This window comes from Coturnix japonica, chromosome Z (genome assembly GCF_001577835.2).
Source record: "Coturnix japonica isolate 7356 chromosome Z, Coturnix japonica 2.1, whole genome shotgun sequence".
Taxonomy (NCBI): domain Eukaryota; kingdom Metazoa; phylum Chordata; class Aves; order Galliformes; family Phasianidae; genus Coturnix; species Coturnix japonica.
In genome coordinates this window covers 8,983,216-9,002,044 of record NC_029547.1, presented here as the reverse complement: position 1 = coordinate 9,002,044, position 18,829 = coordinate 8,983,216, and the positions used below count along the sequence as shown (strand labels likewise).

At 36.7% G+C, this 18,829-nt stretch overlaps 1 protein-coding gene and 1 non-coding gene across 5 annotated transcripts in view; both read left to right on the top strand.

Moving 5' to 3' along the window:
- ZFR (zinc finger RNA binding protein) overlaps nt 1-18,829 on the top strand; it is a 35,329-nt gene that overhangs the window by 3,982 nt on the left and 12,518 nt on the right. For 3 of the 4 annotated variants that reach the window (XM_015848314.1, XM_015848316.2, XM_015848318.1), the window contains 12 exons: nt 5,495-5,777; nt 6,808-6,952; nt 7,586-7,804; nt 9,328-9,575; nt 10,513-10,704; nt 12,857-13,157; nt 14,079-14,272; nt 14,754-14,873; nt 15,869-16,014; nt 16,357-16,519; nt 17,434-17,639; nt 17,888-18,038. In XM_015848314.1, the coding sequence (XP_015703800.1) occupies nt 5,495-5,777; nt 6,808-6,952; nt 7,586-7,804; nt 9,328-9,575; nt 10,513-10,704; nt 12,857-13,157; nt 14,079-14,272; nt 14,754-14,873; nt 15,869-16,014; nt 16,357-16,519; nt 17,434-17,639; nt 17,888-18,038 (2,368 nt within the window). The remainder of the gene's footprint in view (nt 1-5,494; nt 5,778-6,807; nt 6,953-7,585; nt 7,805-9,327; nt 9,576-10,512; nt 10,705-12,856; nt 13,158-14,078; nt 14,273-14,753; nt 14,874-15,868; nt 16,015-16,356; nt 16,520-17,433; nt 17,640-17,887; nt 18,039-18,829) is intronic. The other variant, XM_015848315.1, reaches the window with a different exon arrangement.
- Nucleotides 3,058-3,195, top strand: LOC116652569. The gene has a single exon (XR_004305729.1). It is a non-coding gene; the product is annotated as a small nucleolar RNA SNORA66 (small nucleolar RNA).

Genomic DNA, 18,829 nt, shown 5'->3' with positions numbered 1-18,829 from the left:
AGAAGGCTGTCGAATAGCCACAATGTTTCGATAATGGAAGACTCTGTCGGCAATGAGCAGTACATTGTGTGCAATGGAGAACAGGGTGGTAGACACAGAGCATGTATTGCATCACTGGTTTAGACACAGCAGTTATGGTGTGATGTGAGGAGAGCTGCCAGATTTGATTTGTTTTAAAACAAGTAGCAAGAATAAATGTGACGATTAATTAAACAGGAAGAGTGATGAAAAAATGAGGGTCTTTGAGATGAGTTATTGATAGTCTATTATTTAGCTACTAGTAGCAGTCGTTACTTTTGGAATGTGGTGGAATAATACAAGAATGATTTTAGAAACAAGGAAGAGGGAGGGAAAATAACAGTTGCTTTAAGGAACTGTACTTTTCAGACAAGGTGTAATTAGACTGTAGAATGCACTACCAAGAGCTGCGAAAATTCAATGGGATTCAAGAGCACTGTGTATGTGCATAGTTAAAGGCCTTCCTTTGGGTTCATAGTGAATTGCATTACAATCAATATTCTGTTCTCGGAATTATAATAGGAAGTAATATTTTCTATTAATGTTCTAAATAATTTTATTCAGACTTCATCAAACTTGTATGCTTATATTCAGTGGTAGAACCTCACAAAATGCAAAATACTGGTACATTTTATTTCACCATATTATGATGTTTATTATTAAGTGCGTTCAGGAGAAAAGAATCTTATTACTATTACAAGTGTTATTATTATTTCAGCCCAAATTTCATTCACAGATCTGCAGCTTCATCTGACCAGTTACTTAGTAGTCTCTCCTTATCTGTTTCTGTGAAGAAGCAGTAGGTTGTAATGCATATTTCAGTTTTTGTAGATTTAGGTCATATTTATTTCAATCTTAACAGTCTCTGAAAAAAAAAAAGCAGAACTGTATTTTTAGACAGAGCTTTGCTATTCTGCTAGTAATGCAGTAGTCAGTCGAACCTTGAGAAAGTCTTCAGTTGAATCTCAATAAGTGAGTTCCCTAATTCTCAAACATTCATGGAAGCTAGAATTCAAGAAAGAAGGCTGTTTTGTTTCAATATATTTCTAGATTAAAATTTATGAGTAGTGTAACTGTTACATGAAGCTATCCTGAAAAATGTATTCTTTATATGAAAAAATAAGTTTCCTAGAAATATAGTTTAGAAATTGACATTTCTGAGAAAGCTTATAATTTGAGAAGAGACAAAATTGGTTTTAGCCCTGGCCTTAAATCTGTATCGGCATGCTGCTCTTTAGAAGGCTAAAACTGAAAATGGAGGGATGTCCTTTCTGTAAGAAGAGTATTCAGTAAACTTCTACCATTACTGTGATTTTTTTAGCAATATTTTTCATGAATTGATTGCACACAATTTCAATGTGAACTGAGTAGGTGGCAACAGAACTGTGGAGTGGAGAGTGCAGTGCTGACTCCATCTCGTGCCCACAGCACGTGTTCCAACCAACTGGTATGCACATGTGGGTGCTAGTTTTATGCATTTTGGTACATTGGCTAAACACGCTTCTGTCAGCACTAAAAAGTATACACACTTTCTGTTTGATAAATGAGTTTGAGAATAGGTTCCAAGATTTCAAGAAAAAAAATTTTTTTTTTTTTAATATTTGCAATCTCATTTTTAGTTGGCGCGAATACATTACTTCCATATTTTCAGTCAAAATGCAAGGAATTGTAATCAGACATTCAAATTTAAGAAAAATCCGATCATGTCTTTTAACCAAACTCTTTTAAGGCCGTTCTTAACACAGAAAAATACCCTTTGCTTCACAGTTGCCCCCTAATAAATGTAATCAGTTTTTGGCAGTACATATGTTTACGACCAACTGTTTTTAAGGATGAAGAATCAGAAGAGTAATATTCCATCAAAAAATCTCAGAGCACCTTGAGAGCTTACTAAGACTTGCAGGCACTGCCATCAAACCAGACACTGATGCATTACTTTTGCAAAAAGAAGGTCAAATATTCCATTCTGGTTTTGTTGCTCTCTCTTTTTTTTTTTTTTCTTTTATGTTAACAAAAATTGTTTCTTATACAGATGAACTATGTTATTTATTTTATATGTGGCTCAAGATAATTCCTCCACGCTTAAGTGTAGCCCAGGCAAGCGAAGATACTGGACACCCATATTCTGAATAAAACTGGAATAGCTTCCCCAATAAGGAAATAGAAATATGTGTGGTGGCAGTTTAGGGCAGGTAGGGAAAGAGTAAATTAGTTAAGATGCTGAAAATGAACTTTAATTGACTGAAATGTATACAGAACATTGGGTAGAATATATCAGTGCAACATTTAAACTATGAACTGGACATGAATGGGATAGTGAAAATACAGTGAAATCAAAATCTAGTTAGAGAATGTGTGTTCCTGAAAAAGAGAAACTGAAGTGAGCTTGGTGGAATAGATCAAAGTAGATCCAAATGTATAGCTTCCGAATTGAAATCTTTGGTAGAGGAGTTATTAGGGTAATACAGCAAAAGTATAATTTGAAGCTACCAAGTCCTTCCCTTGTAACTTAAGTCACAGAGTGGTGTTTATTCTGATTTTGTTCTGATAGTAAATTATAAAATTGTAAGAGCTGTAGTATGAAGTTACTTTGGATTGAGTGGTCACAAGGTGGGTTTACTTTAAGTAGGTGTTGAACTCTTCTGCTTTTTAAACTGAAAATTTATAAACTAAGGACAATGGTCTTCACACCGAGGGTGCTCAGACTATGTAACAGATTGCTTAGAGTAGCCTTGCAATCTCCAATCTTGGAGTATGGGATCTGGCAGAAAAGTCTGTGAGGAAGTGGGTTGCTCTCAGCAAGTGCAATGACACATTTGTCACTGAGCAGGGATAAAAGCCTCTGCTGAGCTGAAGGTCAAACAGCACAAAAATCATTTGGCAGAAATTAATTATGTAGAAGTGTCTGATCATCTTAATGTTAAAAGATTCGTAGTGAGAACTCCGAGTGAAAAAGAAACCTCATGAATTTGGAAAAGATGATGCCATGTACTGCAATGAGTGGTTCTTTTAAAGAAAGAGTGTTTTTTTCTTCCAGTCTTGCAAACTCGATCACTAGCTCTGCATGATGTTGCAGAAGCGAGGGGAACAGGTTTGCTAAAGTAAACATGGTAATAGAACTGTTATTAGCCTTAGAAATCAAATTATTGGGGCTGTTAATTCTATACCATGATAAGGAAACTTGTTACAACAATAACGAAGAGGTGGAACTGGGCAGAATGTTAATGCTTCTATTTAGAGCAATCACAATCCCTTCACCATGTTGGATACTAGAAACTCAGGGAAGCTTTAATAATATACTTTCTGAGGAAAATAAGCATTTTTTTATAAGCTGTCTGATAATGTTACATAACAGTGTGTTGTAAACACCTTAATGTATTTTGTAATAGTAAACTGTGCATGAATCTTAAGTAGTTAATACTTTTGGGAGAGGCTTCTCTTCTTTCCCTTCTTCCCATTTTTTTCCTTGAATCCATGTATATACCTCATGTGTTCTGGCAGGCATACTGTTCTCTGAGCTCCAATGTTTCTGACAGTTCTTCTGTGTTAAGAAATGAGTCCAGAAAAAAAAATAATCTGGTAGCATTCTGCAAGATGAATGCAATAAATCAGTGGCTTGACAAGTGGCAGAACTAACACAAGGGATGGAATAGAATGGCAGGGCAGGGATTGAGGATAGGATGAAGCAAGATGTTTCCTTGTTGGCAGCGTTGGATTGATGAAGAGTTCAGGTGCTGTACTAGTTAAAGAATGTCTGCGCTCTCAATGCTGTATGTTAGATTATCATCCACTTTTACTATCATAAAATAGTCTTCCTGAGGTTTCTGGTGGAGTCTGATTTTTGAACCTGAACTGATGAAACAAAGACACTACCTGAAACAAAGACACTACCTGTGTATGTCAAGCAGGAGGAATTGCTGAAAGCAGTGTTAGGAGCTACACCAAAGTGGGCAAGTGAGTCAAGCAATGAAATATCAGGGGCCGGCAGTGGAAAGAAGGTAGAGTCCAGATAGGGAAGTCCAATAGTAATAAATTTTTTTCTGTGTGTTTCTGCCATAAGAATGGCTTCCTAATATGTTAATTTGCTCTGCTGTAATTAGATTACAGTTTTACTTCTTTTTAATTACTAAATTCAAGGGAGTTAAGGAAATGTCTATAGCAAAATCTATATTTACAGCAAAAAGGTGCTTTATTTCTGTTAGTTATGTTAGGAAGAATACTGTGGGCTTCTGGAATAGATGCTGTGGCATTTTGTTCCTTTTGGTTTTGAGTGGAACTGCACTGCAGTTCCCATTTTCTGAGCACGTTCTAAGTGAGATAACATAATTCTGTTTTCTTTGAAGTAGGAGGTACTGTCTCTTGATAGACATGAAATGGGGTTTTCATTATCTTTTAATAGTGCTGTGGAGATCTGAAATCTTACAGTGATTCTAAAATATGGTTGAACAACAGTGCAGGAAATGTGAGAGTAAAAATCAGAGTAATCACCGAATCTCCATTTCATGTAATTGTTCCAGACAGTGTTTTTTTGCCCAGTTTGCTGTATTTGTTTAAAAATCAAAATAACTATTCTAGGATTTAGTTGTATTGCATGGATACAGATTGAAATAGGACAGCAATATCATTCTTTTTCTTCAAATAATTGAACTTCAGAGGGCAAGACTTTCTGTTCAGACAGGTTGTACTTACTCATTCTTTGTAAATAGGCACATATTAATGTCCTGCCTGCAAATTTTAGAGAGGCAGATTAGGCTCAGCATGTGCTTGGAAGGTTGCCACAGCTCTGGTGGCTTCTTGCTTGATCTGACTGTCCTTTGTTGATGATTCATACCATTCATGTTATGAGGCTGTGGACTGCTATACAGGCGGGGCCAGTATTGTATAATTCCAAATTTTTGTGGCAAAATGGTACTAGAGGTGTGTTTTTAAGTGTCCCTGTCTTAACTTCAAGAGTTCATGGAAGTCAATAAAGCTTGTAACTTCAATGCAATTTAATGGAAAACATCATGGAAGCGCAGTTCAATAATGAGCTGTCACAGAAAAGTAGCATTTATCTTAATTCAGGAGGTAGTTTTATTGAAGAACTAATGAAGCACTTAAAATTTTGTCAGACGTGGAAAGATAGTTGTTTAAGACTTACATATTGTTTTGAATGAAAGACTTCTTTGAATGAAGAGTTCTACTGCAACAGGTAAAAATAACCACAAAACCAACCTGCAAATCCTCTCTAAGATAAAGTTATCAGCCACTCAATTTTCTGTATTCATGGAAAGTTCAAAATGATACAGAATTTTTTCACAGAGGAGGAAGAGAGGTAATAGAAGCCATTTAAATGTATTTATAAATAGATAGCTGTTCTTAGGTGACTTCTAGAACAGACAAGTATTAATCAAATCCAGGTTTTTGAAATGTCTAAGCATTAGCTTAGTATGTTGAATTAATCTGATTATTTACTTACTGTCTTTTTCCCATATAGCCAGCAGCCAGCTTCGGGTGTAGCATATTCCCATCCAACTACAGTGGCTAGCTACACTGTCCACCAGGCACCAGTTGCTGCTCACACAGTTACTGCAGCCTACGCTCCAGCAGCAGCTACGGTTGCAGTAGCCAGGCCTGCTCCAGTAGCAGTTGCAGCTGCTGCAACTGCTGCGGCATATGGAGGCTATCCTACAGCGCACACAGCTACAGATTATGGCTATACACAGAGGCAACAAGAAGCTCCGCCACCACCACCTCCTGTCACTACGCAGAATTACCAGGTGTGTTAAACAGACAAAAAAAAAAATTACTGCTGAATTACTGTGATCCATCTGTGTTGGAGTTTTTAAGGCCACTGTAGGATGATGGTTAGGCCCCACCTCAAGCACTGTGTTCAGTTTTGGGTACCTCAGTTATAGAGAGGACATGGAGGTGCTGGAGTCGGTCCAAAGAAGGGCAACAAGGCTTGTGAAGGGCTTGGAGAATATGTTTTATGAGGAGAGGCTGAGGGAATTGGGGCTGTTTAGTTTGGGTGAAAGAAGGCTGAGGGGAAACCTTATCGCTCTCTTCCAATACCTGAAAGGTGCTCACAGCGAGAGCGGTGCTGGTGTCTCTTCTCACTGGTGACAGGTGACAGGATGAGGGGAAATGCCCTCAAGTTCACCAGGGTAAGTTTAGGTTGGATATCAGGAAACACTTCTTAACAGAAAGGGTTGTTAAGCACTGGAATAGGCTCCCTGGGAAGATGGTTGAGTCACCATCCTTGGATGTGTTTAAAACCCTTTGGATGTGGTTCTCAGGGACAGTGATCTAGCAGAGGGCTGTTAGAGTGAGGGCAGTATGGTTAGATTGTGGTTGGACTTGATCTGTAAGGTCTTTTCCAGCCTCAGCAAATCTGTTGATGTTTGTTTACTTGTGACTTCATATTTTGTCAAGATGTGCTTTTTTTTTCCTATGTGTATTAGAGGATCATGTTGCAGTCACTATGAAAAGCAACTGATAGTGGTTGCTTTTTTAGTTACAAAAATAATTTGTGAAGGAGAGTAATTTAAAAGTATTTGGTTGATTCTTTTATTAAATCTGGCAAGGTGTGTCTGGGTTTTCTTCAAGTATAAGGTACTTGTAAACAAACTGTTTATTTAATGTGTTTATCGATATACAATGCCCCGTGAATATTTTTTCCAAAAAAATGTTCTCAGTGTAAATTAGAAGGAAATGTTACTGGATTTTTTTCCTCTGCCAATAACCTTTATTTCTCCAGATGCATATTTTAAGCATAAATTCACTGTTTTTTCCTTTTTAAATGTTTAGGATTCCTATTCTTACGTTCGATCTACTGCCCCGGCTGTAGCATATGACAGCAAGCAATATTATCAACAGCCAACAGCAACTGCTGCAGCTGTGGCTGCAGCTGCCCAGCCTCAACCTTCAGTGGCAGAGTCATATTACCAGACAGGTGGGTTGCATGCTCCAAACTCCTGTCATTATACAATGTAGGTATTGCTATAATACCTTAAAATATGTAAACCCAGAACATAATTGTAGGCAAACTTTTTGCTTATTTGTCTTGGAAGTTTGCTGATCTAGGTCAGCATGTCAGGGGTAGGTTCAGGTGATAATTTGGTTTGACGTATTTGTAATTCTTTAGTTATTTAATATGTGTAGTTCTTTAAAGTTTAGTATCGTGACTGATACAAAACATAATTAGTTTTTTACATTAGTGAGAAGTGATGTGAAAATTTAGATGTACTTCAGTTTTGCATACTCCGGTAAAACTCTTGAATGAGAAGGTTAGTTTGGCAGCTGCGTTTTAAAACAAACAAATAAAAAGATGGCAACTGATTCTTGCTAATAGAACCTTGAGGTATCATCATGCAGTGGTGAGTTATACGATTATACAGTGTATAACTAGACTTCAATAATAAATAAATTTAAAAAATAGCAAAAGGATCCAAAAAAGCTACCTCCACTTGTTAGATTTTTTTCCCTAGAATATCATTAAATATCATTTATTATTACATAATATGGTTGACACTTCATTCAACTAAAGCCTGTCTATGTTTGTACGCTTATTTTCTATCCTAATTAGCTCCGAAGGCAGGATATAGCCAAGGAGCAACTCAATACACTCAAGCCCAGCAAACACGACAAGTAACAGCTATAAAACCTGCAACCCCAAGTCCAGCGACAACTACGTTTTCTATATATCCTGTATCCTCTACTGTGCAGCCAGTAGCAGCTGCAGCTACTGTTGTTCCATCCTATACTCAAAGTGCAACATACAGTACAACAGCGGTTACTTACTCTGGTAAGAATTTTACTTATTATGCTACTGAGATCTTTGCAGTCATTACAGAAGGCTACAGGATTTAAATGCTCAGAATTTTAGCCTTTTTTGTTTAGTTACATCAGTCTGTTGAGAAGTATCAACTACTTACATAAAAATATTTTGCTAATATAATGATCTATCTTTAAAAGAGATTGGATGCTTAAATATACCTACTTTGTCTCACGTAAAAATATACAGGATACTGACTGTGTGTTGAGACTTGCCATAAGATTTAGTGGCAGGGAGTGACAGTTGTAGTGGCAGGGAGGAATGATCCATTATAAATCTTACCAGTCTGGGTTGTTATGAACCAAAGCAGAAGGCTGATTGGTGCTTTGGAGGAAAAGCAAACAAACAAAACCAGGGAAAAATACCAATTATCTTTCTTTCAGTAATTGGCAATCTGGCATATTATAGCTAGTTTGAACATTTTTATTTTGTTTCTTTCCCATTTATAATCGGGATTTTAAAGGGATTTTCTCAAAGCAGAATCTGATCAGAGGATTAAAATACTTGAACCAGTTGTAGAACTAATGAAGGCAATGACAGAGCCTTTATTTGAGAAATAGGCACTATAGGAAAATTGTCAAAATATCAAAAAGGATATCAAAAAGAAATTAACTCACCCATCAGTAAAAGTCTGGAGAAAGGGATGAGCTGAGGAATATGGCCCTCCTCCATTCATACCATTGCACCACCAGGGAGGAGAGCAGAGCAAAGGGGGACCTGCACAGACTCAGATTGTGTAGGAAGTGTTGTGGAGACAGAAGGGGTGTCTTCAGACCCCAGCCTCACTCCAGGCACCTGTGCACTCATGTAGCACACCCATTGGTTCAGGCTGTGACCTTGAAATTCCACTGCACCAGTGCATGTAGAAACTTTATGGGAAAACTGGCTCGAAGATATATATAAAAGCCCACTTTCCTTGAATTACTCAACTTCAGTGGTAGCAGTCAAGGTGTGTGCTGCAGAAGTCTTAGCAGGCCAGCAACTTTGTACTAAAACAATTTAAATCACTGAAGTAGAACATGGTAACAGAAGGTGTTATATTTATTGTATCCAAATTTTTTCCTTTTTCCTCTACATGATCTCTGCCTTCCTTTTCATCTTGAATCTTGAACTGTAAATCTGGTTCAGGAAGACTGTTTACTTCATTGTCCTTTGAGAAATATTTTATTCTTGTTACATCATAATGAGACCTACAGGATATACCAGGAATTTTCACATAGTCTTTAGGGATGCTAGTTATACCCAGCAACATAACTGTGTGTTGCATAGATGTGCCAAAAGTCAATTATGTTTCTGAAAAGGTTGTATGTTATGTATTTGTGTACTGAGAGACATTAAGAAAAACCTTGACTGCTTAACAAGATCTCAGTACATTGTTTATATTCTACCCTGCTTCCTCAGTGTTTATTACAATGCATGCTTGTAATTTGTGTGTTGTGTAATAGATACATTATGTTCAGTGATGTAATTTTTATTTTATTTTGATCTTTGAGGTACCTCTTACTCTGGCTATGAGGCTGCAGTGTATTCAGCTGCATCATCCTATTATCAGCAGCAGCAGCAGCAACAGAAACAGGCAGCGGCAGCAGCTGCTGCTGCTGCAGCAACAGCCGCTTGGACAGGGACCACCTTTACTAAAAAGGCACCATTCCAAAATAAGCAACTGAAACCAAAACAACCCCCCAAACCACCCCAGATCCACTACTGTGATGTTTGTAAGATCAGCTGTGCTGGACCACAGGTACCTGTATTATGTAATACTCTGCTATACGTTTTTGTCAAAATTTCTGCAGCTAAAAAGAATAACTCCTTCAAGAATATTTGTTAAATATAATAAGTAATAAATAATCAAAATGTTACAGAATTACCATGAGAAATCAGAAAGGTGCATTCTGTTAGCTTGTACAGAGAAGTGGCAGCTATGTGTCAGACTGAGAAGTATTCTGACCTTTGAATTTAATTTGCTTTTTTAGCATAGTAAATTTCTTAGAAAATACTTTCGTCAGAACTCCTGAATCATATAAATGTTGTGAATGGTAAATCTGAAAATGTATTCTTTGTTGTATTCCATCATCCTAGTTTAGTTTCACAGCGAATGCAAGTATGTAAGAAGTAGATAACAAATAATGCTGTGTTTGCATGTGATAGGCTATACAGATATTTAAGTGAATCTCCTATTATTGCCTAGGTTGCCAGTGTCAGTACAGGAGCACATCTCAACTTCTGCATTTCATTTTCAGCTCAGCTTTCTGTGCTACCTTTATTTGAATCTGATTTTTTAGTTCTTAGAATACACTGTCTTCATACAAGTTGATGAAAAATTTGAAACTTAGAATTACTCTGTGCAATGCAGGAAACTGCAGCTGAGATAAACTTCTGTGATTGTATCAAGTTTTCAATCACAGTATATTTTGAACACTGAGGAATTGAGGAGAAGAATGCTTGAATAGTATTACATGTAAAAGTGGACTTGTATTGGAAGAGAAGAAAATGTCTTAGTCTTACAAGTGGTTGCTTATGCCTAAGAGCTTGTTGTATGAAATAAATGCTCAGCATGCCAACTGTTTCTTACATAAAGCATGTATTTTATGCTATGTTCCATACCATATGTGTTTACACAAATGAGGGACAAACAATATAAAGTCAGCTCACTGTGTCTGTATTATTTGTTTAAACAGACTTACAAAGAACACTTAGAAGGTCAGAAACACAAGAAGAAAGAAGCGGCATTAAAAGCATCCCAGAACACCAATAGCAGTAGCACTTCTGCTCGAGGAACTCAGAATCAGTTGCGCTGTGAGCTTTGTGATGTGTCTTGTACAGGAGCAGATGCATATGCTGCCCATATCCGTGGAGCCAAGCATCAGAAAGTAAGAACTTTCTCTTGTTCTTGTCATTTTTATATTTTACCCCTCATCTCAGGGGGGAGGAAATTAGCAGGAATAATTCTGTTTAAAAATATTTTGTTTTGCATTTTGTTTCAAACCTGCCTTTCACCTCACTATCAGAAAGGCATTGTTGGGAGAAGTGGGGAAAAAATATTACCCCTGCATCAGTGGGAAAAGGATGTTTTGGAATGTTTGAAAATCATAGGATGAAGATTTTGACTAAGGTAGGGATGAGACTGAGCAAGGGCATGTCCTTCCTAACACTTTCCAAGACTTTTTTTTATGTAGCTGTCTTGCTCATTGTTCCTTGGTATTTCTTGTAAAGAAAAATATAAGAGCAAGAACAGTGCCCTGTTATAGACTTTATAATGAGCATTTGGAAAAAAAATTAGTAAGTGTTCACTAAGGTAGGAATTCTGGAGTACTGCACTGTGAACCCTTGTGACCTGTGTTTGAATTTGGCCATGCAGTAGTGGATGGAATGTTGGAGTGGGTCCAGAGGAGGCCACCGAGGTTCGCAGAGTGCTGAAGCATTTCTCCTACAAGGAAAGGCTGACTGAGTTGGGTTTGTTCCTCCCAGAGAAGGGAGTCAGTTTATAAACAGGAGGGAGACCTACTTTTTACACAATTTGATGATAGAGGGATGAGGAGGAATGGTTTAAAAGTGAATGAGAGGAGATTTAGATTAAAGCTTGGCAAGAAACTTTGTATTCAGAGAATGATGAGGCACTGGGTCAGCCTGCCCTGAGAAGCTGTGAGTGCCCCATCCCTGGAAATGTCCATGGAAAGGTTGTGTGGGTCCCTGGGCTGCCTGATCTTGTGGGTGATAACTCTGCTGTAGCAGAGGGGTTGAAGCTTTAAGGCCCATTGCAACCTAAGCTATTTTATGCTTCTGTGTTTCTATGATTTAAAAGTTTTCTAAATAATTTTTTGTTAGTCTAGTTGTTAGTACAACTTAAATTGATTTGTCTAGTGTTTTTTTTATAAATGCATTGAGATGCTAAGTTTTTGGGTTGTGCTCAATAGTCGCAGAAGTACGTGAAATGCGGTACTTATTGTCTCCATACATTTGGATGTAGCTTTCTCTTCCCTGCAGGTAGTCACTAGCCAATACTTATTTAGGATTTCATCTGAAATTAAATCTATTAATTTTGTACACTGTGAAGAATCTTGTCTGTTCTACTACAGAAAGTCATTTAAGAGCTGCTTTAACTTCCACTATTACCTATGTTCTGATATGTTCTGATGGGGAATAGGATTTACTTAAAAAAAAATAAGAACAAAGAGGAAAAGTGTGTGTATGCTATTGTATACATATTATCATCGTATACAGGTGTAGATAAAAGCAGACTTTTCTTGCTGTTTTCAAATCTTCCTTAGTCTTTAGCTTTCATTCTGTGAATTTGGTTCTTAGGAACCCCCTACATTCGTTTCTCAGGTGGTGATCACCTGCCCCTTTGCTTTCCATGAACTTTAAGGGAGCACTGAAATACTCCTCACATGTCCTCCTTAATTGTCTCTGCAGATCTGTATTAAAATCAACAGCAACAAAAACCAGAAATTAAAAAGAAACAACCTTTCCCTAATGAATCTCTTCAAATTTGTTAGGTAGTTTGGCAGTTCTATCAATATTCTTAAAAGATAGTGAGCAAAAGAGGCAATGCTCCTGAATTTGAATTAAATAACTTTTATTTATAGATAATATTTGGAACCAAAAAAAGCTTAATTTACCACATGTTTTGAAGAGGAAAAAAAGCAACCAGGCAGCAAAGCTGTGACATAGAAACAGTTTGAGCAAAATACTTCCTGCTGTTTTACTGTCTTCTCAGTTTATTGGCTTTCTGTTCTCATACACATAGCTTTTGAAGTAAGTATATAGATTTGTGATGAAAATAAGCGATCTGAAATGATGGTTAAGTATTACCTTGTTTCAGATGAGAAAAGCTCTTACATCTCCATTCTTTTTGTACCAAGATCACTTTTTGTTAAGAAGCAGTAGCTAACTTTCTAGTTACTGATTTATTTCTTTTCTTTGGTGTTACGTTTATGTTTTTATTACAGCTTCCATAAGCTTTATGTTTGTTTTTTCTAATTTTTCCAGGTAGGTGATATGAATTTATTTTTATTCTTACAGGTAGTAAAATTGCACACAAAACTTGGCAAACCCATTCCTTCAACTGAACCAAACGTGGTTACGCAGGCTACTTCCTCAACATCCACATCTGCTTCCAAACCAGCTGCCTCTGCTTCAAGCATAGCAACTAGCAGCAGTACTGTGAACTCCTCTGTTGCATCCTCTGCGGTGAAAATTCTTACTCCCACGGCAAACACACCACTTAACACAGCGTCCAACAACAAAACATCTTCAACTGCTGCTAATATAGCAGTAAAGAAAATATCAACACCGAAAATAAACTTTGTTGGCAAGTACAGAAGTCAGTCTTTATTTTGAAACCTAACCTATTCCATAATTTTAAGATCTTACTTTAGCAAATACAAATGTATTTAGTTAACTATGCATGAATAACTCTGTTGTATTCAAGAGAATTACTGATAGGTGAAAATAAAAATGTATAGAAAAGTTTTGCTTCACAGTTCATGATATTTTCTGTCCTGTTGTCTCTGTCTTTCCTGGAAGCTTCTTTCTACTTCGTAAGAGTGTAGTAGCTTCTGGAGTACAACAGTTTATAGTCCATCTGGACCTAATTTCATTTTATAGCCTGGGCTATTAAAGCACATTGGTAGTTGGTAACTGGGCAACTGGAACATCCTTGTAGTAGTGGAAATGTAGCTCGGAAACTTTTGTAATGAGCATGACAGACATTCAGAAATGAGAAGCAGTTGTTCCAAAATAAGCTTATCCTGCTCTTGAAAGAAAGACTCTATGCAGTTGCAACAGTGAGAGCATAATACCTTTACTTACACAAACATATGGTTTTAATTACTTTTTTCATCCATTTCCAAAAATATCTGATGATGAAATGATACCATTACGGTATCTTTGCTAAGCTCTTCTTTAATTCCTGTCACTTTTGAGAAAGCATGAAAATGATGAAAATTGCAGTTTCTTATGTAACTTCTGTTACATAAGCTGCACTTATACAGAAAAGTTTTTCATGCTAAAATAAAACGTAATATTAAGTGTTCAAGTAACTTAGATATTTTTAAATATATTTATTCATAACAGAACCCTCTTTAATTGTAATTTAAGCATATTAATATTTTAATTAGTTTTAAGACTTCTGATGCTTTGCCCAGGACATTGATTCTTGCAAATAAAGTCTCCAGTCTGCATATCACATGTAATCATACTCTTGTTTGATGAAAGCTAAAAATTGAAATGTTTTGATTTCTAGGTGGCAATAAGCTTCAGACAACAGGAAGTAAACTGGAAGAAATGAAATCAGCTGAAAGTGTTAAAACAACTCCTACTGCCACGGTACAAACACAGGAAGTGAAACCAGACACAGCAGCTGAACCAGTGACTCCTACAACTCTTGCTGCCTTGCAAAGTGATGTCCAGCCAGTGGGACATGACTATGTGGAGGAGGTATTAATATGACAATTTGTGACGGCTTTTTAGCTATTTTGGTAAAAAAAAAATTGTTCAGAATGATACCAAGCATTGAACTTGAAAAGGCTTGTTTATGTGCTTACATTTTTGTATGTTGTGTTTTTGAGTTTAGTGTGACACTATTCAGTGTTGGTGGGATGAAGTGTATAGGATCAGAATCTGATGTTATATTTTGCAGATTTGCAATTACTGACTTCAACTCAGTATGTCCATGTTCAGCTTTGAATCTGCCTATTCTTTTGAATGGAAGAACACTTTTCATAACCAAGCACAGCACTGTCTCTGGCAGAACTGAAAGATCTAGTTCATCTTTTTTCAGTTAGTGTTTAAACAAACATTTTAATGTGTGTTGAAATCGGACAGTGTCCAATATCACTGAATGAAATTCATTTTTGCATCAGTTTGGGGTTTAAAAATCAAAATCCCCAAAAAGACATGTTAAAATTTTATTTCCCAGGTAAGAAACGATGAAGGAAAGGTGATCCGCTTTCACTGCAAACTTTGTGAATGCAGTTTTAATGACCCTAATGCCAAGGAGATGCACTTAAAAGGAAGGAGGCACAGACTCCAGTATAAGGTTAGTAGAAATGATTATGCTTCTATCTAAAAATGTACCAGATGTCTGCTGACTAATTGCATGGTCTTAAACTTAGGATTACCAAATCAAGCGTTCTGAGTAAACAGCACATGAAAAGGTAGAGAAATGCACTCACCTTCTAGTTGATTTTTCCTTATAGATTTTAAATAAGTTAAAGCAGACTGAAAATGCATTGATTTTTCCTTATAGATTTTAAATAAGTTAAAGCAGACTGAAAATGCATTTTTATTTTTTAACATTTTGAATACTGTATTTGGGAACTTTTGCAATGTCAAAATATGGTACAACATATGCAAACAACATGAAGGTTCTTCAATGTTGCTTACCATTAATTTCAAACACTGTAAAAGAGTGTAAAATAGTTTTGTTAGGGTAGACAACATAAGCCTTTTGCAGAGACATGAGAAACAAACATAGGCCTTTTTTTTCAGTCACGATTTGGGAGAGACTGACGTACAGTATGCATTTTGGTCATTATAAAATTACGTAAGAAGAATCTGCTGTGGCTATTGGAGATTTAATGGGCCTGAGTAATCTTGGAAAGGACAAAAGAATTACTAGAAAAATGTTTTCAGTAATTGGTGTATATGTTCTTTCAGGAACAGGGTATTATGAAGCACACAGTAGTAGGGAGGAAGTGTGTTTTTTTCTGGCTATGGAGTAGTCATCCAGCTACAGAATGAACAGCAAATTATTAGGTATTACATGAAGCATTTTCATCTTCAGTTGCTTGGTTTGTGAGGCAAGCAAATAAGGAATTCATGCTGTTCATAATACATTAGTTCTTCAGAGTAGTGGAAACATCTTTTTTTTTTTTTTAACTACTCGATGTAATAAAACTGTTTTATTCCTCCTGATGTTATTGTACACAAGTAATGTGTGTTAAACATTCCACAAAAAGTTTTAACAATGAGATGATGAGAGGAAAACCAACGTTTCCTTTTTTTCTTTTTTCTTTTTTTTTTTTAAACTAGAAAAAAGTAAACCCAGATCTGCAAGTAGAAGTGAAGCCCAGCATTCGAGCAAGAAAAATTCAGGAAGAAAAGATGAGGAAACAGATGCAGAAAGAAGAATACTGGAGAAGGCGAGAAGAGGAAGAACGCTGGAGGATGGAAATGAGGTAAATGAGACAAAGCTGCAGTGAAATAAATCTAAAACTAGTTGGTGCCTCTGGAGCTGGTGCTTTTGGATGTTATGGGAGCTCTGTTCTGTCTTGAATTAAATAGTTGCTGACCCTCTGGGGTTTTTTGTTTGTTAGTGTTTAGTCCTTCTGAGAAATGTAGACATACTAGAATTACTTTGCTATAAAGAGTCTGACTTACAAAAAGCCATTCATTTTTATTTACCTTCTGGAGCTTCCTGCTATTTGCAGATGACTACTAGAAATGAGTTAGAGAGGACATCCAGTGTTTGGAAGTGCTTATGGTTATGTAAAGAGAATGCTTTGTTTGATGCACTTCAGGCGATATGAAGAGGACATGTACTGGAGGAGAATGGAGGAAGAGCAGCATCATTGGGATGACCGTCGTAGAATACCAGATGGAGGATATCCTCATGGTCCTCCAGGACCTCTTGGCCTGCTGGGAGTTAGACCAGGAATGCCTCCTCAGCCCCAAGGGCCAGCTGTGAGTTTCTTAAGTTAAGAGGGGAAAAAAATGAAACCATACTTACCAAGAGGCACAGTTAAAAACTGTAAGTTACACAGTGCTGCATTGTCTCCAGTATTTCCTACTAAAGTATTTGAATAGTGAACAAAACCTTCTATGTGAATCTGTCTTCCAACATAAGTCCTTATAAGAAGAAGGTTTATCTCAAAGACAAATATTGATTCTTACGAAACACGTGTTGTTACGGATTTGAGTTTTACTTTCTATTTAAATGCATTAACATAACATAATTTTCTTCATCTCTAAAGATCATTTCCAACCCAAAACATTTTATGAATGTGGATAGATGTGTAAGAAGTGGCTGGAGCATCAGTTCCAGTGGATGGTTAGAATCATCGTAGAATTATAGAGTGTTTTGGATTGGAATGGATGTTAAAGCCCATCCAGTTCCAACACAAATTCTGTGGGCAGGGTTCCCGCCCACCAGATCAAGCTGCCCAGATCTCCATCCAACCTGTCCTTGAATGCCTGTGCCAGTGCCTCACCACTCTTGTGTAGAAAAAAATCCTCCTAATATGTAATCTAAACATCCCCTCTTTAGTTTAAAGTCATTTCCTCTTGTCCTATCACTATCAGACCATGTAATAAGTTGGTCTTCCTCCTATTTTTGAGCTCCTTTAGTGGTGGGTCCTTCTCTGCCTTGAGATTAGTAAACCCACTATATTAGTTTATCTTGAGATTTGTCATGTTAGTGCTTTATCAGTCATCTGAAAGTTATGGAGTGAGTTCATGCTCAGCAAGACCACAGCTTGTTTGTGAGGAGTGTTAGTTGTTAAGGACATAGTTTGTGTTTTATTACATTTAATGATTTGAGGTTTGAATATTCTGTGAACTTTGAAATATTTCTGAAATACACTTTCCCATCTGTTTAGCCTCTGCGTCGCCCTGACTCCTCAGATGACCGCTATGTGATGACCAAGCACGCAGCAATATATCCAACGGAGGAGGAACTTCAGGCAGTCCAAAAAATCGTTTCTATTACTGAGCGTGCTTTGAAACTTGTTTCTGACAACATGACTGACAATGAGAAAAATAAGAGCAAAGAGGGAGAGGACAAAAAGGATGGCAGTAAAGACAGGTATTTTTATTTTTTGAGAAATTCATCTTTTGTTTCTAGAAGTCATTTTATATTTTTCCACAGACTGTTCTCAGTGGTTCCAGGGATCCTGTTCTTGTAAGGTTTTGATGTAGCAAATTTTGATAATGGCCATGTCTTCAAATGTATAAGGGACATTCCTGTTTTATTTCATTTTTCTATCTTCAGGATTAATTTTAAAGCCTTAATTCTACTTTGAATGCAGCTTTTAACTATAATTTACTTCACAGAGCTTTGAAAGGAGTTTTGCGGGTAGGTGTTTTGGCTAAAGGCTTGCTGCTCCGTGGAGACAGAAACGTCAATCTTGTTTTGTTATGTGCTGAGAAGCCTTCAAAGACATTACTCTGTCGTATTGCTGAAAGTCTTCCCAAACAACTCGCAGTAAGTAGAACTGAGATTTTTTTAATTTGATTTTTATGTGATAATACAACTAAGAAACAAACCATATATCTGTTCATGGAATAAGTCATATTCTTCAAGCTGTTTGCTGCATTTCATAGCTCATAGTTTCTTTTGATTTTCTGTGTTTCAATATGAATTCAATGACCAAACTGTATGTTTTACTTTTTGCATATAGTGAATTTACAAGTTTCTAGATGTTAATGCTAGTGATGTAGTATCAGTTGTCATTTAATAGATTGTATTTAGTTGTCAGTTAAAAAGAAGCAGGGAAAGAATTCCTGTTACTGCAATGTTATAGGAAGCTTGCTACGTGAAGGTCAAAGTTCTGAATTAATGCCTGTCTCTTTTCAGAGTGTGTGCTTTGAGGTTCCACAAGTAAGTTAAGAAAAGAAGTCTTGTAACTTTTTAGTTACAAAAAAATTTCCAAATCAAACGTTCAGTTTTGGACTGTTCAGTGGAATTCATATAAAATATTTGCAATATTTCTGTAAGAAATGAACTCTTTAGCTCCACTGATCCCTACTGAAACCAAGTCTGCCATAGCATCAGTGTGTCAGTACAATGCAGTGAATTGGATGGCACAATCAGTAGCGTAGTAAAAGTGTCATCAGGATCAGATTAATTAGGAAATAATATTGGGTCCTATTCAAAGTAGCAAAACAAGAAGAATAAAAATTTGTACATCTTGGTCTGTCTATGTGAAGAAGTCACCTCAAGGTTGTGGAATGCTGTGACTGATATGCCTGTTGCTTCTTGAAGTAGAACTATTA